Source organism: Lagopus muta, chromosome 6 (genome assembly GCF_023343835.1).
Source record: "Lagopus muta isolate bLagMut1 chromosome 6, bLagMut1 primary, whole genome shotgun sequence".
In the NCBI taxonomy this organism is placed as follows: Eukaryota; Metazoa; Chordata; class Aves; order Galliformes; family Phasianidae; genus Lagopus; species Lagopus muta.
The window spans coordinates 25,388,233-25,414,814 of NC_064438.1; the positions used below are offsets into that span (position 1 = coordinate 25,388,233).

General features: G+C 38.3%; 1 protein-coding gene across 3 annotated transcripts; it reads right to left on the reverse strand.

Moving 5' to 3' along the window:
* Positions 1–4,742: 4,742 nt before the first annotated feature.
* Positions 4,743–25,706, reverse strand: PLA2G4F (phospholipase A2 group IVF). 3 transcript variants are annotated; one of them, XM_048949433.1, is made up of 20 exons: positions 25,491–25,706; positions 22,003–22,075; positions 20,111–20,247; positions 19,233–19,361; positions 17,927–17,967; positions 17,266–17,308; positions 15,999–16,065; positions 15,550–15,719; positions 15,188–15,301; positions 14,683–14,720; positions 13,743–13,878; positions 12,923–13,059; positions 11,651–11,873; positions 10,979–11,093; positions 10,046–10,183; positions 8,273–8,380; positions 7,183–7,377; positions 6,698–6,864; positions 5,956–6,142; positions 4,743–5,772 (listed from the first exon to the last, which is right to left on the reverse strand). In XM_048949433.1, the coding sequence occupies exons 1-20, from the start codon at positions 25,599–25,601 to the stop codon at positions 5,543–5,545; spliced, it is 2,559 nt and encodes an 852-aa protein (XP_048805390.1). In that variant the 5' UTR covers positions 25,602–25,706; the 3' UTR covers positions 4,743–5,542. The 3 variants fall into 3 exon arrangements, with proteins under 3 accessions (XP_048805390.1, XP_048805391.1, XP_048805392.1); XM_048949434.1 differs by lacking the exon at positions 15,188–15,301; XM_048949435.1 differs by lacking the exon at positions 4,743–5,772 and having other exon boundaries at positions 6,031–6,142; positions 6,698–6,874.
* Between the last annotated feature and the right edge of the window lie 876 nt (positions 25,707–26,582).

A 26,582-nucleotide genomic window follows, 5' to 3' on the forward strand; every position in this document is an offset into this window, starting at 1 on the left:
AAGAGCAGTTTGACTTTTACCACAGAGGAGTAAGTTCCATGAAAGAGCGGCTTAAGGAAGGAATTAGTGATGGTGCATTCGTAACTTCCTAAGGAATTACATTAGCAAGCAGGATCTTGGCAGTAGTGTCAGGAGGGCTCAGGTGTAGACACAGGTGCTGCACACTCCAGTGACAGAGTGCCACCTAAAGGCTGATTGCAGGGAGAGAGCAACACCAGAACAGAAACAAAAGGCGTTCATGTGGGGACCTGAGAAATCCCACTGATTCAGCTATGCAATGTTCTGAGCAATTTTGTGGTGGCTGGTTGAAAAATAAAGAAAAACAGTAATAAATCCTACAGTTCCACCTCAAAGTTGATTGGTTAAGGTGTTTTAATGGTGGATTCCCCAGTATTTCAGAAGACTGGATGCATGCCACAGCATTTTCCCAGGGATCACTGTCAGGAAGGGGGAGAGCACTCATAAACAGCAAATTTTCAGGGAATAATTTGTATTTAAAAAACCTTTTAGAACACCTGCCTTAGAGGCAGAACTAGAAGCTTAGTCACAGGATCATAGAATGGCCTGGGTAGAAAAGAATGTCAAAGACCATCTAGTTTCAACCCCCACCCATGGGCAGGGCTGCCAACCACTAGACCAGGCTGCCCAGAGCCACATCCAGCCTGGTCTTGAATGCCTCCTGGGACAAGGCATCCACAAGGCATCCACAACCTCTCTGGGCAATGTATTCCAGTGCATCAGAGGTGATCCTACCTTCATCTGGCATTGGTTCAACCAGAGAACGTTTCCTTCATTTTTTTAAATCACTGTTTGTTCCTGACATGATGCTCTAAAGCACTGACACATTTTTAAGTAGACTTCTGGGGTAATATTTTCCTTAAAGCATCGTGTGCTTAGCAATGCAGATTTCAAAAACACATCCACAGTGGAGACAAAGGCATAATTCAAAGATATAGCATGCTTAAGCATGATTGTGTTTCACAATGAGTAATGAATGCAACTATTCAGATGACATTTTCTAGAACACATCATTACAAAACATCGGCTAACTTCTGCAGACAAAGCATTCAAGAAGCACTTGTAAAATACAGTCTCACCCACTCTGAAGCTATTTCCCTGCCAAGCTTCCTTCATTTCCAGCTTCCCCAATTTGCTGGCAGGAACAAACTTCCCTGGTGAGTTGGGAAATTACCTTACTCCACCATCAGTGGATCTCCACTTAGCAGTGTCAATGTCTGTATGGTAGATGCTAAAAGAGAAAGATCCCCATACCATCAACTTCAAACATGCTTATATTAACCCTGACAATGACATAATGTCACAGTAGTACCACTTCTGCATTAGAATTTAGGTTTGATGCAGTGGGATCCCTTAAACAATGGAGATGGAAATAAACATATTGTGAAGGTGCAGAACCTATCAAAGACTGGTAAACCCCACAGCAATAATATAGAAGTCTACTTCAATTTCAATTTCACACAGCAGGAAGTGTTTTCATTGGTCAGGCTTGGCAGGGTTAGTGACCATCATTAACTTTTTGCTGAGACTTTTTTTCCACTGGGGTTACGATTTTGTTTGTTTTAAAGTTGAAGGCTGAATGCAAAAGTTTAATTACTTACTAATTATATTGCAGAACTAAAACAAAAAAAAAAAAAAAAAAAAAAAAAAGAGAACAGGATCTGAATTTTCATCCATAATGTTCTGAGCAGCTTTCCTTCTCCTGGAAGTTATCACAACTAGTTAGTCAAGCTTTGCAGCTCTACATTTGCCCTCAAGGAAACCTTGGCCTGGTATTTACATCAACACCCATGGATGAAACTTTATGAGGCAAGCACGTGGGCATTAATCATTGTCTCTCTGGAACTCTCATCATGATTTCCAGTTTGTAGGACACTATAAAACTCCTAGTAGACCTGAGCTGACTTGAATGCCGCGATCAGCAACCCAGCAATCAGTTCACCAAGAAAACAGAAACAGACACACTGCAGCAGCACTGCTGATCTTAACTAAAATTATGGATACAAGCACAACAGTCAAAATTGTAGGCATGATTACACACCAGTGAACCTAAAGCAGGAGAGATGAAGTACACTACTAGGAAATTTTACTTTCAAAGAACTACACTTTTCCTTACCTCCAACTATTTTTCTCTGCCAGAGAGATTATAAATGAATGGCAATGTTTGATTTTCATTGTACGCTGGTTGCTCCAAAAGTAATACCTCCTAATTATTTCCTTTGAAACTAGCAGTTTTTACTATTTGTAGAAATACAAAGAGTACAGTAACATTATTTGATAGAGCACATTCTCAACTGCAAAACACTATTTTTCACCATAGTCACCACTATTAGCCATGCATTTTCATCAGCGATGATCAATAGCCTGCATACCATGCTCATAAAAAATCTGCATCAGCAGAGGTGACTCATTGCCACTGTTGCCACTGCTGAAACCCACCACCTCACTGTGTTCACATCCACAGTTTAGTCTCTATAAACATTCACCAAGCATCAGTGAATGTCAATGGATGCTATGTTTTCTGCATGGAGAAATTCAATTATTCACTTTTGTTTCACGCACTTCCATGTTAGATGCCATTTTGACAGACTGCCCCTCTCCTGCCATCTGTCACACAACTACAGAAAGTAATGGAACATTTTGGTGGGAGGTTCAACCTCTACTACCATACACTAACATCCAACTCTGACATCACAGGATCAACATAATAAGATAGGAGGCAGTCCTCACAGCAGCATGCCCACTAACTACAGCAGCCTACTCTGGCCGCAGCTTAATAAAGCTACTGCCCCTGTAGCTCACGGCCTTGCCTTATGATATTTTGTGATTATAAATACAGCAGGTTGGAGAGCAGGTGGAGAGCCATTGCAGTGTCATGTAAAAGTCACTTTCTCCCCCTTTAATGCATTAAAAAATGTGCTGGATATGAAAAAGCATGTAGGTATCTGCAAGTGCTGTAGCTCAGACTGTAAAAGCCAATCACTTTCAGGATGCAAAGAATTCCCTACCACCAAAACACCAGTAGTAACTGTCTCAATCGAGGGACTGGTGCTATGAAAAGGAACAATAAATAGAAGCAAAATTTGATACCATTGCCGATGCTCCCCTCCCCTTCCAGATGCCATATTTAGGAAATGTAGCTAGAAACTAGTCTCAGGAAAAAAAAAATTGTTGATATATCTTCATGCAATAAAGAGTGTTAGAATAACAAACACTTTTATGCAACTTTGCTGAGCTCTGCCACTGTTTCATCAGGATAGTGAGTTTAGAAGTGAAGGAAGATATTGGATATAATCCATATGAATACTGGAATGGGTAAATAGATGTTTTCAAGTGCACTAATCTGCTCCTTAGATCACACGAACGTCGCCTCCTCACAGCAGTGCTTTAATTGTATCTTCAGGCTAAGGAGGGAGCAGCACGGGGCTACACATGATCACATTCCTTAGACCAGGAAGTAAGCTTAGCAATAAAACCAAGAATTGCAAAAGACTGGGGCAAAGATATTCACATATAAGTAGCATGTTAATTCACTCAGTTCAAATCAAAGCCCAAAAACTTTTAAACCAGTTCTAAAAAAATTATTTATAGAAATTTTGCTGTGGGGACAACAAAATGAAGAGATTGCGATCTAAGCGAGAGTCAGTTCAGTTCACTAGCACAACTTCCAGTGATTCTTCACCTTTCCAATGCTGTCACCTCCAGTTTCTCAGTGGAAGTGAGTTTCTGGCATTTTTAAGACTGAAGAATACATGTAGCACTGCAAGTGTACTGACTTGTCTGTGGACAATTCTACCATAACACACAGTTGCAAAAGAGGTGGCTATTTATACATCAAGGTAGCAAATTAAAATGAACTGTCAAGACCTCACATCTTTTCAAAACAGAGAAGCACTGCTACTGTAGCAGAACTTACTGAGAAGCTGTACCTTAAAAGGCTCCTTTGTACATGGCTAGCAAATTTGAGCAGATCCAGTTTTGCAGGTAACATTCCATCTTCCCACCTATATCCTGCTATGTAAGTACTCACACCCCCACAGCATCAAATCCTCTCCTATTAGGAGAGAACCTCAAAAGCAAGAAAGTACAAGCAATCAAGCCATGAATTCAGATTCACATCAGAAGAAAAACCAGCTCAGGAAACTCCAACCCCACTACAAATTCAAAGGCATGGCATGAGGTTTAAAAGCAGCTGAGAAGGAACACTTGAAAATCCTGTGTGGAAAGATATATAAAACATCACCAAATGTATACTCAAGATGTCCAAATCCTACAAAGCAGATAGGTTACTAGCATCTATAATTTTTAAAAAAGAGCAATTTCAACTGCTGTTTCTTTTATTTCAGCTTAAGGAAGCAAGCTGTAAGGACTTTTCCTTCCAGATATCAATCAAGTTTGACTGCCCAAATGAAGTCACTGCTCAAAACATCTAAAAATTAAGACCTATTTTTAGAAAAGAATTTGAGTCACACATCCCTAAAGAGAAGCTTTATAATGAAGTGATGTCTTCTACTACTGTGCAGACCAGCCAGAAATGGACTTGTGGTCCATTCCGACTGCATCAGTTATAATGAAGTAATAAAAGAAACTATGCAGTGTTACTATGTTGACATTCTGCTTACTCTTCAAAATAAAAAGGGAATATATATCAAGTACTAAAAAGAATAATTATGAAAAGCAGGTTATAAAAAGTGAAATTTATTAAAAGAGGAACACATATAAAAAAGAAATCAAGAACCATATCTGCTCATAAGCCTTTATATCATTTTGCTTTCTGCAAAGGGAGGTCAATTCCATGCTTCAGCATAGCACCACCTGATGTTATTTTATTTATTAACATTTATAAAGCATTCCTACCTTGACCAACAATGTTTCTATAACATGAAAACACAGATACCCTGAGCAAAGGTCTATCTGAATTGCAAGCACAAGTATGAAAGCATAAAGAAAAAAAATAAGTCTAACTCAGACTCTTCCTAACAGCCTTCCTTCCTATGTTTTCAAATACATAGGCATCAGTCAGTAGCAAGTTGAAAGCAAAAGGACACTTTTTCTCTCTTAGTGCATGGTTATAATGAATGGAATTCAAGGCCAGATGATGTAAATGATTACACTGTATGGAGGTTCAGAAAGCAAGAAAGGTATGGAAGAAATCTGTTTTTCTTCATAGACCTTTGACAAAAAATCCTTTATCCACAAAACAGTGGAACGTTGAAGATTATCTCCAGATGCTGGCACTATCTGCCTAGATTTCTCTAGTCATCAGCCACTGTTAGATGAGGAAACTGGGCTAGGTAACTACTCTTCACCACATAAACATATCTCTATTTCCCGTTTAACATAGCAACATGCTCTGTTGCTCTGTACAACATCATTATCTCTCAGGTTTTCCCAGGACCATGACACCTGGAGTGAAATTTTGCAGTCGCACAATTTCAGTGTCGCGTTCTCTACTCTCTTCTCAGAAGGACAGTTTCCAGTTTGAACACTGCAGTCTGTCTTTATTCTCAGTGATGGGAGCTTCTCATGTGTTGGCTGTATTGATGACATTCTTCAGTTTTCTCCTTTGCAGAGCCAAGTTCAGCGTTTTGAAGAGAGTGTCGCTACTGTTTAGAACATTGTAGCGATTCACTTCCACTAACCTGCTGAAATCATATGGCTCGAAGGTGAAATTTAGCGTACGGTAAGGAGAATCTTTTGTCTCAATTACAAAGTCACCAAAGGATTTCTCATCTTCTGATTCACGTTTAACTCCTGCAGCAAGAAAAAACAATACGTCAGCCATAATAGACTTACGTTTCATGTGAGGAGGATGTCACAGTCGATTTCTCAGTTGAACCACAATTCTTTCCCTAAAGAAAGAAACACTTTCTTCCTCTAGGATTTCAGCTCCTTTATGATCCAAAGTCATTGGAAGCTGAAGGCAAAGCTCCTTACCTGGACTTTTGTATTTCTGGAAGGTGTCATTCACCAATGGGAAGTGGAGAACAATGGGAGCCTTCGGATTATCATTGTCCACAAACACATAGCATTCTTTGGGCTTCTTCTCATCTTCCTCACTCACTTTGATTTTTGGAAAAGGTATTTCCCGCTCCTCACAATATTGCTGAGTCAGCTCTAAAACCTGTTGTCAAAAACAAGTGTCACTCTGATAGAATACTAGCCAACCACTGTGTCTGTAACTAGAATCCTCAAAGAGGGAGGCTCTTTCACAAAACAAGTGACAGAAATCCACCGTAAGACTGCACAAATCAATTTCTCTGGCTGGTGATACAGAAGAAGTACAGAACTAAAAAGCGTTACCAAACATCAACAGTTTGTTGAAACTGTTTTTATGTTTTACTACTCTAAGTATATATAACTTCTCTGCACTTAAAAATTAAATATGTATAGAAAAACTCACTTGCATGAAGAAAGTCCCCAACTGCAACAAGAATCTTACGAAGTAAACAAATATTCTAGGTAACATGATAAGCTTCTGAATGGAATCAGAGTTGTCATTTCCAATCTCCTCGTGATATTGAGAGTAAAAAGCATGGTACAACAATATTTTAAAGTGGTGAGGATTCATTTTAACGCAGTCTTTCATCAGCGTTTGCATTCAACATCAACTGATCTGCTATCATCGTGAACATGATTCTGCACTCTTATCTTCCTATAATAGTGCTGTGTCTCTTACCTCAAATGGAGCTTCCCAGGAAAAATTGAATGACAAAATAACATCCACATCCCTCTCTGGTTGAAGTACCAGTGGAAAGGGAGAGTTGATAGAAAAGCCACCATCCACTAAATATAAGTTCTCCTCCATGGGGCTCAGCTGGTTGGGAAACGCATCCAGATGAGTGCCTGTAAGACACTCCAAGTAACAAAAGTAACTATAATGCTTTGTTACGCACTGCTGACTACAAACAACATAGATCATGCTAGGGCTGTAAGAAAAAAACACATTATAACATGTACTGAGGTTGGTCATAAAAATCTGATAATGAGCTTGCCTCATACATCAGAATATACACAGTGGATCAAATCTCTGTTTTGACATTAAAAGGGCTAAATTCCTTGACTCCAGTGGGACAAAGTCAATCTTTTTACACTCTGTAACATTGCTTGTTACAGAACATTAACATACTATTTTACATTCCAGACATATACAGGTTCATTTACCTCTCCAAACCACAAATTCCTTGATTTTAACATAATCTTTATGAAGATATAACCCGTGCATGAAGTTGAAGGTCTCTCCACACGTGACCCGGGACTTGAAGAAATCCTGGAAGATTTGCAACAGGGGGCCCCCAGGTACAATCAAGCGAGTCTTCAGCCGTGTTGGATCTCGGAAATGAAATCTTCTGCAGTCATCTACAGAAGTCACAAAGGGTATAGAATACATAGCAAATGCTCACGCAGCTTCATCATTTCAATCAGACCTCTTTTCTACAAAGTTTAACCAGTTGTCCTAAGGCTGACTTTGTGTTTTAATTAAAAAGTATTGTAATTAAATTTAAATCAGCTGTATTTTCTATAGTTTGGATATTTACTCATCATATTTAAAGGGAATTACACAAATCACTGTCCATTTTAATTTCAAATCCACACAAAAACTCTTGTTAGCAAGTGACAACAACTTCTGTCTCGTAAGACAGCAACAGTCACATTTATAGTTACAGAAGCTAAACAATGCAAAGAGGAAAAAAAAAATCTCTCCTGCCACTATTCAGTATGGAGTTATAAAAACACACCTGAACATCTCTCAGCTTTTAATAAGTTTCCTTTACACTACTAGGGAGTTATCGTACAAATGGAGAACACAAATGTACAACCAGCTTACTCAATGTTAGTAAATATATAGATATATAAATAAATCAAGCTAAGACGTGAACTGGAAACTTATTTTTCGCCTCTTCACATCTGTTCTGTTGTAGCTGTACAGCTTTTGGCTTTCTCTTCTCATGATTAAGACCCCCTGAATTGCAAAACATGCTCAAGACATCTCCCAGAACTAGACAAAGTTTATAGTCAGGTTCATGTTAAAAAAAAAATTAAATTAAATTAAAAATAGAAAAAAAAAAAAAAAGTAAACAAGAAAACTACCATTAATCTCCATATGTGACAGTATGGATTAATACATGGAACAAAAGGAAATGTTAGTCTTCAAAACAACATGTAATATATTTTTGAGTCACATTACTTTTCAAAGTCACTTCAAAATCAGGAATCTTCAGAAAAATCCAACAATTTTAAAGAGTGTTCTTACCTATGACTTTGATAACATCTTTGAACGGATCTAGAAAGCTCAGTCCTATACCAACCACTTTTAAGCAGATATCATCTAAGCTTGCAGCAAAGGCACTGCCCCACATTCCTGCAGGAGAAATGAATCGTACTTCAATAATTAAACGCTTTTTTCTGGTGCAAAAAGGCTTGTAAAAGGCTTGTAGCTCAACTGCTACCTGTCGTGCAGAGGGCTGCCATTTGACCCCCACTATTCTGTAAATACAGAAACTTCCATGGAAGAGAAGCTCTTATATGAAAAAAGATGCAAAGAAAATGAAAAGATCTAGACAAGTTTTTGACAGTTAGGATCAATAGCAGATTGGGTAGAGAGATGTGCTGAGCTGTAAGAGACTTAGTGCCTAGTTTCCTATGCAAAACTACTGAGAAAGATCACCAAGGTATCCAGAGCAGACTCCAAGACAGACTGAATGGGCAAAGAAGTTCTGTGTATCAGCAACATGAGAATGTCTGAATGAAGCAGCAGCTTGAATAAAGCTTTAAAAGCTTTGCAGGGCCTAAAGATCTTTTGAACCAAAAGAAAAATTCCAGCTTCAAGCTACTACTATTGTGTTCCAAAGTTACGGAAAGAAAATACTTCTGGCACATTAGCTTTACTTCTATTTCTTTCTTTTTTTTCAGTTGTTTTTTTTTTTCCCCAACTCAGACAAAAACACGTTATAAAAAATTCACAATCTTCATGTTCCTGACTGATTCCAATAAAATAATATCTGTGTATAGATTGTCACTGCCTGCCTGTAGAAATCTTCAAGGAGGATGCTTCAAATAGGGTATAGTCCTTCAACGCAAAGCCTGTAAGGACATCTATGATCACAACACAGGGGAGTTGGAGAGCCTTGCCTAACACCAAGACCTATGTGAATCAAATTCACTAACAGCTGCATTTCTGATTCTGATTTTGCCTCATCTCCTGCACTGAACTTATAAGGAGCATATCATGATTGAATTGATTTGTTACTCAGGCACACCCAGGCACTAGCCTTAGGAAGATAGCACCACAACACTTACAGGCAAGTATGCAGTGTCAAGAAACCTTGAGTATTTTTCCAAGGGCAACATTGGAAAAGAACATTATGTCAGATGAAAATACTTGGAAGCACAGGATAATTCACTTCAACTTTGAGGAAAGCAGTAGCCCTCCCTGACCAACCACACCATGCCCGGCCCTCGATTTTCATCTACAGTAGTTTATTCCCACAAGAATTTCACTTTATCTGTGGGAAAGGATCTCTACTTACCACATACATCCTGTTCAGCAACATGTTTGCTCTCAGTTTATCACCAAACATTAAACTAACACTCTGAATACTTCATCCTGTTCAGTTCTGAAAAGTATTCTACCCAAGCAAGCTTAAGATACGTTTTTAATAACATATATATATATCTAACATATAAAGTTGACAGAAAGCGAACAATTTTCTGTCGAACAGGTATCACCCATTAAAAAAATTCATAGGTAAGGAACAGAAATGAAGTTAATGGAATGAAGTAGCATATTACAGCAGAAAACATTAGCTCCTACAAGGCATGACTATAAAAGCAATGGTATACTATTGGCTTTTTAAAGAATCTTTTTACACATGTAGGAATATATGACTATAATACTATAAAACAGTGCCTAAACCTGTGGAGAAGAACTTGACATTTTTTTTCCCCTCTTCAGATTCTGGGATCTGAAGAGATCAAAATTTAAAAGTTGATGAGTCCTAAAAGTCCTACTGCTGTAAGTTCATACCTTGTAGAAAACAAATTCTAGGCTCTGGATGTTTCTGGATGAGCCTTCCCATGAAGAACTCACTGTCAAAGTCTTCTGTTCGGACAAAAGCCCCGTATTTGCGAAACCCAACTTCATAGGGAGTAAACTCACACCATTCTAAGAAAGAGTCAACAGAACAATGAGGACTTGCTCACCTCAAAGTAAGCTTACATGCAAACACTTCACTGCTGAAATTAATGCTCATACGAGGAGGGGGGAAGGGGGCAGAAAGGAATCTACCTCCACTTCTTTTACTATCATTGTGGATTTCCTGTCACTCTTTCCAGGGAGCCTCTATTTTAGATAAAAATCATTAATATAAACTCTTGTCCAGACTTTTGTTGACTAAATACAACCTTCTTTCTTCCTGGCTTCTAGGAAAAAAACAAACAAAATATTTTGCTCTTAACTTTGTTACTAGAAAAATATCCTACCTATTTCAACTCTACCCTAAATCTTTTTCATCACATCTAAGGGAAGCTAGTTCACTTTTCTCAGCTCTGCTGCTGCTAGCGAGCTCTGCTCACTACTTACCATCAACTTTTAAAGTACTAATTTCAGATTTCTGTTGACCCCGTGTTAGGCTTCCTGAGTTGTCTGCACATTGAAATGACCCTCACACTTGAAAGCCTTCCATAAATATTTACAAGTGAAATTCATTGTCCTTCAAGTTCTGCTTTAAAATTTTTCTTCACGTATATACATTTCTTCTCCAGAACAAAATAGCAGTGAAAAAATAAAAGATCAATAATGGTATGCTGGTGTACACAAGCACTGGTGTCCCTGTCTCTTTACATCTACACGCAATTACTGCCTCATATTTAAAAATTGTAAGTGACTAGGACTGGAGCAGCACAGGTGAACTGAATTTATGGACTTCAGCAAGCCAAAATAAAGCTGCCATGTTCATACCTGCAAAGTCACCACTGCTAATGTTGGGTCTCACATTGACAGCTGCATAGATAGGATAAGGGTTCTGGGCCCATTTCACTGCTTCTTGCTGATCAGACAGTTTTGATGGATCTTCCTGGTTACAGCAAGGAAGAAGAAACACACTAAGTAAGATAAATTCTGTCCTCACACTTAAATAATTTGAAGCTGTTTCTTAGCATCAAACAATACTGCTAATTCAAAGTCCCCTTTCCTCCTTCCATCTGCGCACATGGTTAGGTTTTGACAGAATATTTAGAATGTCAGGTGTTATCAACAAGCTAATTACTCCTCTGATTTCAGTTAGTATAATAAATATTGCATAGTGATATAGTTCTGTAAAACCAACATCAACATTCTTTCAGACAATATGTTGAATACAAAAGCTATTAATTTAACAAGTTATTCCAAACATACACTCCATTCTTCTACAGCACTAATATTTAAAGCTACAAAATCCTTTACCAAGAAAAGTGCTAGAAAAACTGAGGCAGACAGAAGCAAGTACTCCTTATGTTTATTCTACAGTACTGCCTATTCCAGATCAGCCTACAAAGCTGGAGAGTATCTAATTTCTTGACACTTAATATACAGGTCTGCAAAGGTCCCAACTAGAAGTCAAGCAATAGTGCACGTCCAAACAAACTCTTTTACCTTCTGTTGTAAGAAATACTCCACAATAAGGCCCCACAAATCTGTGAAGGAAGCTTTCCGTCCACTACTCTCCACTGCACTCAACTCCTGGAAATAATATTTCAGTCGTTCTGGGGAGAACGCTCCTCCTTTGCTGCTGGACACAGCCCTCTGAGCTCTGCTAATTGCATCTTGAAGGTCCTTCTGAGACCAGTTAGGGTCTTGATATAATGTTGATAAACACCTGAAAATATTTACATTAAATATCATTGGTAAAAATGGCCTTTACATAAGCAAAGAATTTTAGCTAGATATTATATTACTCCTGTGAGTAATACTTACTCCTTGGCTCGAGAAGTCAAGCTAAAAGATAAAAGATCATCAAGAGACAGAAATAATGGATCTTCATGCTTTAAGACATGCTGAAAACCCTGACAACTAGCAGACAGCAAGGCTGCTACTGCATATAGCAATTGAGGCTATAAACTTCATCAGAACATAGGTCTCATTAAAATGAGAAACTGGTTTGTGTGCTTGATTAGCAGATAACTAAATCTGTTTCACAGTCTGGCTTTGAATCAAAAGGCACAGACCAGATCATGAGGTTAGTGCAAGAATACCACATAAATCAGAGTTAATGCACAAAGCTCTACAAGGGAATATTTTATTGTCAGGTTGCACAAAGTGCTGAAAGGGGGGATTATATCGTCAGGTTGCACAACTCCTCGGTGAAATCATTTCATGAAAACAATGTGTACTGATACAAAGGATTGTTTCACTATGTACTCTAAGAACTGATTTACTGAAACATTCTAACCATGTCTGACACCTCAGCACACTGCTCCAGACTGCTACAGCCAGCACTATTCCCGCACTCAGCTGCATATACCATTTTGGAAAGTAGCAACATAGTGGTCTGCACAGATGTGTTTCCAGACTTGAAGCATCTTTGTTATCTTCCAAGCAAATCTTGCAAGCAAATAGGGAAATCTTTTGAAATGAAGCTTCTGAGGGAATACACAGCAGCTTTATCAAGGTAATAAGTTCAAATATTCAATTGCCATGCTTGCAAAAGAGTAGATTCATAAATATAGCCAATAGCCCGTATGGGTCAAAAGCAGTAATAGATTTTAGAATGACTTTAGGATTGATAATAGAACTCTCAGGTGAGATCTGATGAAACATTTAACTTCATTGTCTACAGATGGCAAAGATACAGTTCTAGACTAATTTACTGCATAAACACTAACATACTGAACAAGCTTTCTGGAATCAGCACTGCACACAACTTACCAAGTAGAGCCAGAAATTCCACTCAGATACATTGCAGCATCCAGAAGGCCCAGCTGCTGAAGGCCAGCTAGGCTTCCGTAGAATGATGTCAGTGCTCTCATCCCACCTCCAGACCCCAGGACTGCTACAACTGGAACCTGCAGCCAGCAAACACAGGAGTCAATCACAGGCTTTTGAATTGCCAGCAAATCACCAGTTAAACAGAATTAATGCTGTGTAAAAAACATAATATCTACTTACATTAATTTCAGGTTTGATTTCAATCAGCACTTTCTCTATTTGGTAATTTAAATGCATTGTTTATTATAAAAAACAGCAGCAATTCCAGCCAACAGTGACTTACTGAAGTTGTTATGTATATTACTGCACATTCACTTGCATGCCACAGAATACACACACTAGAACAAAACAAAAAAAAAGGCACTGCTTCTCATAGGAGCACCTACAGTTCACAGGACAATGCATCAGGTTACCTAGAAATAGCACCGTCACTAAATAAGCAATTTGGAAGCAGCTCTGCTGTGCCAAGATTCAATTATGCAACTCTGAAATTGACTTTCCCATGAGAAACCAAAGCCCAAGACACAAGAGCTCGGCTAAAGGAAATGCATGCATTCAGAAATTTCAAGTTTGTCAAAAGCACACACGTCCTTCAGAATTTCAGAAATACAAGATTTGAGACTTCAGAACTGAGACATTGCAGGGATCTCTCATGGTAAGTGTAAGCCACATGTTGTTTACAGGCAAAGAATCCTACATACCTCACTAACTACCAGCCAAACACAAAGGATTTTTATCAGTTTCCCACTGTGCTCAATACCTCATCTCTCTGGGGGGACTGCTTTAAGTTAAGAGTCTTCTTCAGTGCTTCAGAAACAATTTTCTTCCTTTTGTCCACAAATTCTCTCTCCTCTTTGCAGAGGTCAAAACCCAGTCGTACATCTAGATCCCAAGTGCTAAAATAAAATTTAAAACCAAACAAAAACAAAAAACAAAAACACACACAAAGTTTTCAAAGGTTTGTAATTTCCAAGGAAAAGTGATTTCTGAAATTATATTCTAAGTGGTGATCTGAATCACTGGATTACACTATTAGATGACTATCACATGAAAAGCTGTCTGTAATATGTAAGACTCGCTATTTTTAACAAGATTGTTTGGAATTAAAAATGAAACACCTCTCTGCTGTATTTCTTCCTTAATGTCCAATTACAATATTTGTGTCAAGCAATCGTTCAGACTATGCTTTGGGAATTTCACAGAAAGGAAGGAAAAATTCTCAGTGGTTGAAGGAAGATTATATAAGGGGCAACTGAGATCACGGTATTAACATGAAGGAGGGCATAAAGAGATTGTAACTTTAAAACAAATGTCTGGACACCCTGCACCCATCCAAGATCTTCACACACTGAGCTGTTCCTCTCCTAATTGTCAGCACAGCACCATGTATATTCTGGGAATTATCTGCAGCTATCAAAGTTATATAATATTTAAAACACCAGCTAACCATATTTCATGTGTTTAAGTTAGGAAACAGAAAAGTTTGCCCCAGTTACAGCAGGATTGAAACCAGTGTCTGAGAAAGTACCTTCAAAAAGAATAATCACAGATGCCAAAAGAAAAACAGCCAAGATTTTTTCTTTAATCTGTCTCAAGAGATGCGCTGAGACAGTGGCACTTCCCAGAGCAGCAGGCACACACCTTTTCCATGAAAATAAAGCTCTTTCCTCATTTGAGATATCACTGAAGTTCCCACTCACCTCTCTACAGCTTTCAAACTTATATCCAAACTTTCTTTCTGTAAAAACAGAACAAATTGTGCAATTGATAACAACTTCATAGATGGTACTACTAACTATAAGTTATTACATCAGCATTGCCACCAGATACTAGCAGGAACAGCATTCTCAACCACAAAACTACATCTGTGGAACATTTTTATCTGTTTCAGACATTTTCAGCAATCTCCACAGCAAACAAACATTTTCACTCTGCTCTCTGAGCACGTTCACTCTTCCACGAGCCTCTTGCTTTTCTCTTCCTCTGATATTTCAGTCATTCCCTTTGACTTTGTTTTTGCAAGACCCAATCATGAAAATATATTTTAAAAAGAGCTTCACTGAGCTTGCTATATCATTCTTGAGCTACAAGAAAACAGCACTCCTAAGAATCACATTCAATTAACTTTCAAAATGCCTATAGGAGAAGAGCAACACCTGAAATATGTTTAAAAATATATATATATATAGAAATCGTTCACATTACCTCTCCCAGAGGAACAACTTTATCAATTTTTTTTCCAATAGGAAGGGAATTAAGTGGCACAGTCCCCTGTCCTAGAACTGTAGAATGCTTTTCAACATCAGGGTTCATTCCATCCTAATATAAAACAAAATGCCTTTTGAGCTCTCCAGAAAAATCATTAACAATATGACTGCTTTTGACATCTGTACATTCTCGAAAAATATATCTAAAACTGACATCCCTTGACATCTGAAGGTCCATGGTGAAATTGAGGATATTGAATCTATGTTTAAAGGCTTTTTCGTGGACTGGAGATGCTGGTTTCAGGGTGAATTTACTTGAAAGTGCGTATGAACTTTCTAGCAGTCAGCACAGCTTCTTACCTGTAGGAAAGGTATGGTGTGTTCCAGTTCCACTTGTAGTTCTGGATGGATTTCTTTGTCCACGTGAAAGACAAAGGAGGTTCCACATTCCTCCTCATTGTCCAGACTCCAAGGAATACACAGCTGCTTCTGATACGCCCCTGGAACAGACAGCTTGACCTCACAGTTACCTATGAGTTAAAATAAGAAGTTTAGACTACAGAATCCATTTATTTAAATGTTCCAAATTAAACATGGTTGAGACTAGGAAAACACAAGCAAAGACTCAAGTTTCCCTCATAAGACACCCAATGGCAGAAACACAACATTACTCAGCTTTTATTTCCAATACTAAATTAATTTAAATGTCAATTTTGTAATCAGTAAGTAAGAATGCACTATACAGACAGTATCAAGTGTTCCCTCTCTCCCATGGAAGAAACATCCTTAAACCCTGCAGGCAATCATACCTTGCTGTTTCTCTTTCGTTTTTCCCTCTTTGTTGAGGGTGCCTTGGAGCGACAAACAAGGATGAACCTACAAAAAGAAGAAATCAGCTCTGGTTACAAGGTCTGAGTTCACTTTCTAGTTGAAGCTTAATCCATCTACTATAGCAGGAATCAGGTTTACAAATGCAACATATAAAAAAAGACATTAGGGATTACACTAATTTTCCAAAGAAAAAGCAAGTGTAGTTTCAACAGAAACAGATTATTTGTTCATTTCAGAACCAAAATTCTTCCTCTTCCAGTTCTTTTTTGTTTTCTTCTTATTATATTGTACTTTTGTCTTTGTTTTCTGTGACCTGCACTTCATATGTACAAGTTCACCTTTTCTTTCTCCTCCTCTTTTTTTTTTTTTTTTTTTTTTTTTTTTTTTAATGCACATGTGAGTACACGCTCAGAACCTGTTCAGGTCCTAGAAATCAGTTCATAAATTCAGCCATGACTTTCTGTACTAGATGATCCACATCCTCAAGAAACTTAGTCTCTCACACCAATCAGTCATCAGCTTCCCTTCTAGAACAGCCAATGAGATATTTAGTTGGGCATAGCTGCTCACAAAGATAGGAAATTCCTCCACAGCTTGAACAGAGGACTGATTTGCTGAGGTAAGTATGAATATAAGGGGCTCCTTACTGTGAACTGTTCTGCAGAATCGTACTACTACAAACCAGCATTTTTTTTCCCTGAAAAATGGTTAAAACTCTTTATTTATTTCTTTCTTTTTCTTTACTTAAAAAAACAATATATAAATCATCATTTGAGCCTCTTTCCTTTGGGGAAAAGAGAGGTATTTTTAATGTATAATATACCATATTTTTTTTAGCCTATTTTCCCCAAGAGAACAGAAAAATAGCACAAAGCTTTTCACCTACTTAAAAATGGCACTGAAAAAAAATCCTAGAAATGTTAAGGAGGAAGACTATACCCAGCCAGCATCTAGGCTAGAAAACTCAGGACCATCCACAGGATTCACCAGCCTTCCAAAAACACCTTTATGTCTTTTAAATAGTCTCATGGGGGAGGAAAAAAACAAAACAAAACAAAACAAACCACCCCAATGAGTTGGTTTAAAGTTTCAAAAACTGAAACATGAAACTCAAAACCAGAGGGAAGTGCTGGAGACAATACGAGTTATTTGAATGCAGGGTTTCAATTCTGAACAATTCTTTTACTAGTAAATACCATCAGGTATAAATCTCAGTACATATATAACTGACTTCTGTGTACTCACCACAAGTACTCCATTGGTCAATACCTCTGTAGGAGCATCTGAGCTGTGAAAGGAAGAGATTTAATGCAAATAAGTTTTGATTTTAGTTTGCATTATCCTATGTTTCAAACTGTCTATCTAGATAAAAAGTAGGAAAAGAAGGTCCTTGGATGCAAGAGATCTAAGCAAACTAGACTGACACTATTTTCTGTGACAGAGCAACACAAGAAATTACTAAAGGAGAAATTCCTCTACCACTATACGCATGTTATTATTTGAAAACCTAAACATAAGCTGAGATTAGATACACTGCCACACGTCTATCCTTGCAATATGACTTGTATACTTTAAGAATGCAAACTTTTCAATCCTAACTGATTTAGCTCATGGGGAAAAAAAAAAAAAAAAAAAAAAAAAAAAAAAAAAAAAAGTTGATGTACCTTCCTTTGCAGTGCTGCTATTCTCATAAAGTCAATTTTGTTTTATTTCCTCTTTGGTTTCCACAAATTTCGGCGGCTGAACTTTTAGGACATTTGCTGTCAGCCACTGGTGATCAGCTTAAGCACCACAGAGAAGTACTGTGCATTAGCTTTTATATGGACAAGTCTATGCTGCACACAAAAAGCAACAGAAATCACCTCTCAAGAGTACAGGTTCATTAAGCTGTTTAGGTAAGACTCACCATTTCTCCAAATAGAACTCTACGTCCAATTCTTCATTATCCTTTAAAAATAGAAGCGTGACTCTTAAACTTGAATACAACCAAGACAAGCTTTCATTTTTTTGCTTTTACAGACAATGTTTTTTTTTTTTTTTCTTGCTGCTCTTTTAAACATACTTGTCCTCCCAGGCTTTTCTTATGTTAAACATAGATGTGTGAGCATGGCATAAATGAGTGTTGGCTCTCAGATCCATTACTCCACCAAAAATGACTTATCCAGCTTAAGTACTACTGCAGTTCCACCTCTAAAAACAGCATCCTCAGGAGACTTTGACTCAGCAATATCCACTAAAGTGTTGATCAAGATCAGCATTCAAAATAGCTGAGTAGAAGTCAATTTGAACAATTCTCTTTCACTGAAGTTGCTTCCAGTTCCACTATTACTGATCAAGTTTACCTTTTAATCGTTCAGCAAACGGTGGGAACAAGGGTTTTAGTAAGATACCTGTGATCATAAATCATTCAGAGGGCCTGTGACAATCTCTCAATGACGAGGGGGTTGGAACTAGATGATCTTTAAGTCCTGTTCCAACTGAAGCCATTGTATGATTCTAACTGACTAACTGTATACCAGTCTACTCCTGATTGTACCAACAGATTTTTCAAGAAACCTGTGATCTAGGCCTATTATAGGAATGTGTTTGAAGCAGTGTCAAAAGTGTTCAGGTTGGTGACATGACTTCAGTTATGTGAAACAAGCTGTCTTATTGCAAGGCCATAAACAAGCCCATAGGGACTGAGAGCAGCTCATAGGCACCAACTTCATCCCTATGAAGTAGAAATTAAATGTAATTGTACATAATCCTGTATATAAGCTTCTCAGTTACTAAACACAGAAGTAACCTTTGAAGCAATAAACTTTACTGCAAACTGATGATGATCAAACAAATAAGGTAGTCTGCAGTTCACAAAAGGATTGCTGTAAATTCAGTTCATTTTAAGCCTAGCTTCTGCCCCTTATGCATGTTAAGAAACAGTTCAAAACCTACAAAGGCGTTTCAACGCCATATCTTCGTTAAAACAGCACCCATCCCAAATTTTATTTAGCTGGGCACCCCAAAGACTGTGGAACCCCCAATTTTTTATTTTTATTTAAAAAAAAAAAAAATCTCAGATGACAGTAAGACCATTTATAATACCATCATCTGTCAATATATTTTCCCCTTCTGGCTTCTACAACAGACAAATAAACAAGCACACACTGCCTCACCTCAGTAATGTGAACAGCAGCTATTCAGAGCTGACTGGGGAAGAGCTGAGGACTAACCTGTGGGTTCAACTTGAAAGTGCGCAGCAGGGGCTGATCCGGCTTCATGCCTCCTACGTCAAAGACAATGGAAGTGAGTTCATCACTGACTAGGACATCCTTGTCGTAGAGGGTCAATTCCAAAATGTTCTAAAACCAAACAGAAACAAACAGCTCAAGTGAAGACAGAGAGCCACTTCCATGAACTTCAGTAGCTGTAAACAATAGACATTTTATGCATTAATCAGTACCCCATCCCTTTGCCTTCTCTGAAAGGAATTTGCCACTTCCAGCAGGACTTACAGAATAACTAAGCACAAAGCTTCTATTTGGCAGTCATGCTAAAACCAATACTTTAAAAACTGTTTCCTTCCCTCTGTCATTAGAGTCTACTTTGAGAATAAGTGCTGACAGTCTGGAAGCTTTGTTTGGCTCAGACAGCAGGACTGCCTATATTAAGATTTTTGCTTTTCCTGATCATAGGAAATCATTCCTAGACTTGACACAGTGAAATAAGTGGCAGAGTGATTTGACTTGGAGTCCTAAACAATAGTCAGTGTAAGGTGAGCAGAGCTAAAAGAAGGCAAGAGCTACAATGTGGAAGTAGAAACAACCCTTGAAAATTTGCATTATCAGGAAATTTCCATCAGCTTCAGACACTGTCCTAACTTCCCTTTCTTGAGTTTTATCACAAAGTAATTTAAGGCAAATTCTGGCTGCTATTTGCAAAAGATGGTGGTTGCCATTATAGCTTTTGGTACCACTGAAGAAAACCATCAACTTACACCTCCCTCTGCTTTTGAAGGTAATGAAGATTCCTTGATTTTGAATGAAGTATTAAAGCAAGCCAACACACAATCACAGATGATTCAACCAGCTCCACCAAGTACGTTCCTTACCTTGACAGCACTGTGGATTCGATACTGGAATGTTTCGTTCCACTCTGGGTTATCAGAGTTGTCAACAACCTGAGTTCGGGAGACATGGGGAGATGCAGTGGGCAGTTTCAGTTCCACGTAGCAGTCTGCCTTCGACACTAGAGCAGAGAGTTCAGAGATGCAACAAAATTGTTACTCAAACATGCCCTTTCCCATGAGCTCTTCTCTTTCTAGATTGCATTGTGTCAGAAAAAAAAAACTTGCAAAATCAAGATGGGGCTTGTAGTGCAAATGCCTTGAAGCTTACAGCTCTGAACAGCAGTAAATTGAATGTTCAATGTCAGTATTTCTCTTCCTGGTTCATCCAAACTACAAAGCTTTTAATTTATTTTCAGAAAAGGAGTGTTGATACCAGAACCAAAGCAAAATCATTTCCTTGCTGTTGCAAGGAAATCCTTAAATCCTGTTAAATTAATACGACCCATTAAAAACTTCCTTCTGTTAATTTGCTCTGAATTTACCCTATGAAATATAACTTTAATTTAATATGATATATTGTATTATTACATTATGATATAATTTTTCAAGTCTTGCTTTGCACCAAGAATCCAGTAGTGGTACTACATGAAGGAACAATGCAGATATAATAGGAGTTAATATAACTCCTTTTCAGCTATTTCATTTTGAGCTTTCCACAACTCCTACCTGACCATGTTATTTGTCTTGTTTCAGTCACATAGCTACATTCTTTCAAAGAACCACTGAAAGATTGAGGTTGAGAGGGATCTTTGAAGTCATCTTTTCCATCCTCTGCTCAAGCAAGGTCTCTTAGATAAGAAGGTTGCTAAGACCATCTTCAGTGTTGAATACCATAAAGGATGGAGATTTCAAAGGCTCTCTGTATAACCCGTGACAGTGCTCAGTTACTCTCAGTTACAAAAAAAAAAAAAAAAAAAAAAGCCTTTCCTTATGTTCAGATGGAACATGTATTTGCTCGTGCCCATGGCCTCTTTGTCCTGTCTCTGGGAACCACTGAAAAGAGTCCTGCTCCATCTTCCTTACACTCTCCTTTCAGATACTTGTACACAATGATAAGATCACCCTGAGCCTTCTCTGCCAGCTCCCTCAGACTCTCATGAGAAAGATGCTCCAGTCCATCAGTTTTAGTAGCCCTTCACTAGACTTCAATATTATCATCACTCTCACAGCAGACTGTGCAGTGCAGCATTGGAGCTAACGCTCCAGTGTGGCTTCACCAGTACTGAGTACAGTGGCAGGATCATGCTCTTGACCTGCTGGCATCTGCTAATACAGCTAAGGATACCATTAGCCCTCTTAGTGGCAAGGGCACGAAGCTGACACCTGCTCAACTTGGCTCCCACCAGGACTCCCAGACCTTTTACTACCAACTGCTTTCCAGCCAGCTGATTCCCAAAACATATTGGTGACTGCCATTTAGATGAATGACAGAACAGTGCAAACAAAATAAACAGACAAATGAAAGAAAAAGATACTAACAAATTATAGCTTCCAATTATTTATTTAAGTGCAAATTGCATCTTCCAGGTGCAGGAAGACAGTTCAGCAATGGAAAGGGTAACATTTCCCGTAACCTGAGTGCTGAACTCAAAGAATGCTGGGTAGACCACAACAGTTAGTGTAGAAAAAAAAAGCAGGAAGCAAAACGTTACCAGGACTCACCTGATTTTGTTCCACAAAGCAACGGTGTTAATCTGTATCTTGGCCTCAGATTAAGCCTTAAAATATAGCTGGAGCTTTACAATAGAAACCTTTGTGTAGATGCCAAGGCAATACAGTGTGTATGTAAAAAGAACCCATAACAATAATACCTGTGTTACAGATGACTACTGAACAAAGAATCTGTTTTCTTAATACCTTTACCAGATACTCACACAGATCTGTACCCTTGATGTTTCTCGCTCTGAGGACTTTTACTGTTAGGTTGTAGTAAGGGTGCTTCTCCCACTGAAAAGACAGGAAGAACACGGCTCAGCATGTACCTCAATTACAATACCTACTCTGTAACCACACTAATGACAATTTAGAGAAAAGGACCAGAAAAGTCAAACAAAAATAAACAATTAATGACTCAGTTTGGGAATATATAAAGTGTTTTAAGTGTCCTGGAGGAAGGCTATAGGAGGCTAGAAGGAAACTCAATTCCCTTTCAGCATGGTAATGACCAATGTCTTAAGGTAACTCCTCACACATTTCAGAAAATAAGTCCCTGATTTAGGGTTTCCTCTAATTATAGGTAGATTTTTATTTACTTCATTAGCTCATTCCTGCTGAAGGATAAAACGAAACTGGAACTCCTCAAGTAATTTTAATAATGACTTGACTAGTTTGTTAAGAGGGCTTGCCAAGGATACACGCATGCTTGAGTAATAGCAGACGTGGCAAGAATCTTAATAGCATTGTCTGAGTACGTAGAAAGCACGTGTTAACAATAAGGAAGAAAAAGACACTTCTTTGTAGAAACAAACTTCATAGCAGCTTGAGCAAGAAGGAAGAACAAACCTCAAATTCCTACTCATTCAGAATTGTTACTGGTATCAACGCTTTTAAAATGCACATTACTTTACCAGCATTGATCAAAATGTAATCCTTTTTCGGGAAAGCATCCATACAACTATTTTTAGCAGGTAACGTTAGTTTCTAAAGGACTAGATATGAGGAAGAATATAAACCTGACCAAATCCTAGAAGATCATGAAGAAGTGGGTGAATGGCAGGGGAAGATGAAAGAAAATGGCTTGGAAGGATATGGTGCAGAGATTGGACAAAAACAATAGCATAAGGTTCATAAACGGAATGACATGAATAATGCCATTCAATTACAATATGAATCCAACCATAACAACAGCCAGCTAAAAAAATCTTTCTATTCTTAATACATTTTCCACAAGCAGTCACTAGATCTGCACTTACCTTTTCTACAGGGTAAACTTGAGACCACAGAGTTCAATTTCAGAAAAACTAAGCATTCATTGACAACTATATTTGCTAGCATCTTTGCTTACAACAAAATGCTACAGAGTGCAAACTGTTATATAAAAATGTTAGCCTTTGGTATCACTGATTAGGATATAAAAATAAATAATGAACCTTCAACTGTTAAACTGTTCTTGAATGTTCCCCAACTAATGAATTGTACTGTACTCGTTAGACAGTTGCCTAATTGTGCACTTTCCCTTATTTCTTACCACCTTAAGATATTTAGTAGCTTTTGCAAAAAAGGGTTTGAGCAATACAGAAAATCCAAGACATACTTACTATACTGAATTTCTTTTCTCTGAGTGACATCCACTAAGAGCACCAAGGATAAAAGTCATATGCATAGCCTAAGATTCTTCATAGTCAAGTGCCAAATAAAACTTAATAACATAACGTGAGCTTATTTGCCTATTACCATCAGAGAGCTTTCATTTGCAACATCAATATGTTCAAGATGTTGCCTTCCCACATCTCCTTCTGGCAGTAAGATGTGACTTCTAATTTTATCCCAAGTTCTGCTCCTCAGATGCTTTTTCTTCATTTTTAAGCCTTTCCTAATCACATTTATTTATTCCCAACCACAGAGCAATTTCTCAGGCAAAGTCTGCTCTCCTTTCTGCCTCCTCAAGCTACAGAAAGGACTACAGCAAGGAATACAAGATTCCATAGGTTACTCTCACTGATTCCCTGCAGGGTGCCAAAACTCTTCAAGATTATTGAGAAGCAAAGCTACATGATCACATCCTCACTGCTGCCAAAGCAATCTTCACTAACACAGTTTATCACCTTGAATTCAAATATTACCAGCAGAGGAAGCACAGAACTCCACAAAGATAGAACATGGCTTGTTTTACTGCACACCATCTGTCAACATAGTCACAAGTTCAGAAGTCCCTTCCAAAGGTCTCTAACAACCATTTATTTGTAGCCAACAATTACATCACTGAGGATACAATTCCCTCACCCGGATCATGATTTAAAGGCACATAATGCAGCAGATATCTTCTTGCTCTCTCAAAGCTCTGCTATCAGTATGCCATAACCTCCTATTTCACCTTCCATTATTATTTTTTAGCCAAGGTGTAGCAATGCTGTAACATATTGTAAAATGAACTTACATAGCAATGAAGCATAAGTATTGGATAAGGTCAATCCAAACACATCTTGGAAGAGATAGGCAAGAAATGTATGTAGAAATTCAATGACAACTACAATTTTGTCTACATCAGTGTAGATGACAATGTTCCTATGTACATGACACGTGCAAGCAGCCAATTTCTAATTTACAGTTTAATGATTTTTCAAAATCACCCCTTCCTCAGAGCTCAAGAGACTGCAAAAAACTTGAAATCCTTATGTGAGGGTACAAGACTGAGTTCTCATGCTTAAACACTGTCTGGACTCTTCACCTAAACTGAAGACGCTGATGCAGCAGCAAGGGACTGTAAAACAGGTTATCTTAGGTGCAGGGCCCACAAATATTCTACGCTGAACTCTGCAAAATTTCTTAAAAGAGATTTGATTATACTGAATTCTCCAAAGCCAAATGCTGATCTACTTCCCTCCTCGTTGCTCACTATTAAGTAGTTTTGTTTTTTTTTTTAAACTTATAAGCCAATATGACTTTGCTATTTTATTACTAAATAAATAACACTCCTCAAATCAGCAACAATCATTTTCATCACAAAGCAAATGGTAGAGCGCAGTGGCATACAGACAGCAAACCATCCTGTTACATTCAGTGGTCACCTCAATTTTAAGTTCCAGATTTATAGTAGGAGAGGCAGATAACATGACGACAGATAAGACTGTCTGGGCAAAGGCTCCTTCTCAAACAGCTGAGTGCAATTCAAAACTCAGGTTATTAGGCATTCCATTTTATACAATAGAATGATAAATAAAAATCAGTTGAAGGACAAACCATTGTAACCACTTATCTAATGTGGTTGTACTGCATTATGAATGGACGGTTTAAGTCATCGTTAATCCTTGTCTACCACAAAGTATAAAGCCTGGTGAGATAAAGTAGACAATAAAAAGGAAGGAAAAGGCAATCAAGGATATTTCACAAGAAAACACATAAGAACCCTTTTATCTCTACTGATGAGGAGACTGACATGCTGGAGTTCCCCCCTACAAAGATAGCCACGTGTTCCCCTGAACCTGAGGAACCAAGAGATCAATGCCTGCATTGTTTCACTCAGAACACAGACTTAGTAACAAATTTGGAATCTCCATTAGCGTTAGCCAAAAATTTCCCTCAGTTATAAATTTCCTGTGATCACTACAGGAGTAGTTTCATACACATGCAGTAGCAATAAGTCATTGCCAAACAGATCTGCTAAGGAATACTGTCCTAAAGGCAGCGCTACAACTTGTCTTACCTGACAGTGATAAAATCCACTCTCCTTTCTCTCTTTTCTTTGGAAAAGTACAGCTGCCAGAAAAGGCAGCACTCTGGGTGGAACTGAGCCCCGCAGCACCCCATGGAACATGGGAAAAAAATGGCCCGTTGTCTCAAAAGAAAACCTGCCCAAAAAGAAAAGCAGAAGAACCCCCAGACGTCTGGCTGCGAAGAGCTGCTTACTACAGCCTTCATCTGAAGTTTCACACAGACTGGGCTTCATTCCAGCTGTGAAGCAGAGGTGTGGCCTGCACTTGTCAAACAGCCCAGTTCTACGCGTCACTGACAGGTTTTTCAAATACTGGTGAAAGATAGCAGCAAAGCAGCACTGGATATGGAAGCTCTGGCTAGGAAAAAGCATTGCTGTGATAAGGCTGCAGCCTCAAAACTCCCATTCCAGATTTTCTTTCGGAGTTCCAGTGATCTTATTTAGGACTTGTGCTGGAATTTGGAAAGAGTTTGAAAACACCCACGATCAAACAATAGTTTTAAATAGAAATTCCAGTCTTGCAAGCCTTGAATTTATCACTGACCGTAGCCGTTCAGAGACATTTCAGAGAGCCCTGAACAGAGGCACTATGATTTGGTCTGCCTTTGGATGCATCAGAGAACAATAACCCAAAACCACACCTAACCCTGCACGATGTGGGCAGTCTGTGCAAATCCCTCCTTTATTCTCCTTTCCTCACAGCACTGTCCTTATTCTTCCACCAAAGTTTCTCGAAATGCTGTACAACAGATTAGGTCCTGAATCTATTGTGCTTTCAGAAATATCTTAGTAGTAATGAATGAAGATGATGAGGTTTTTAAAACAGCTGCACCTCATGTGAAGGCTTTTATTAATCTGAAGCACGAGACAAGAAACTTATGTGCTTCAGTAGTTAGATGGTAGTATCAGACGTATGAAAGCCAGCATGTCACCAATGCAGACCAACATGAGAACGTGACACACTGCTAGCAAGATCCCATTAATCACTTCCTGTTGTTAGTGTCAGTCACTAGATTAGAACGTAAGAAAATTAATAAAGCATAGGCACTGGTATTTGAAGTACAAACAAGTCAGTACTAGTCA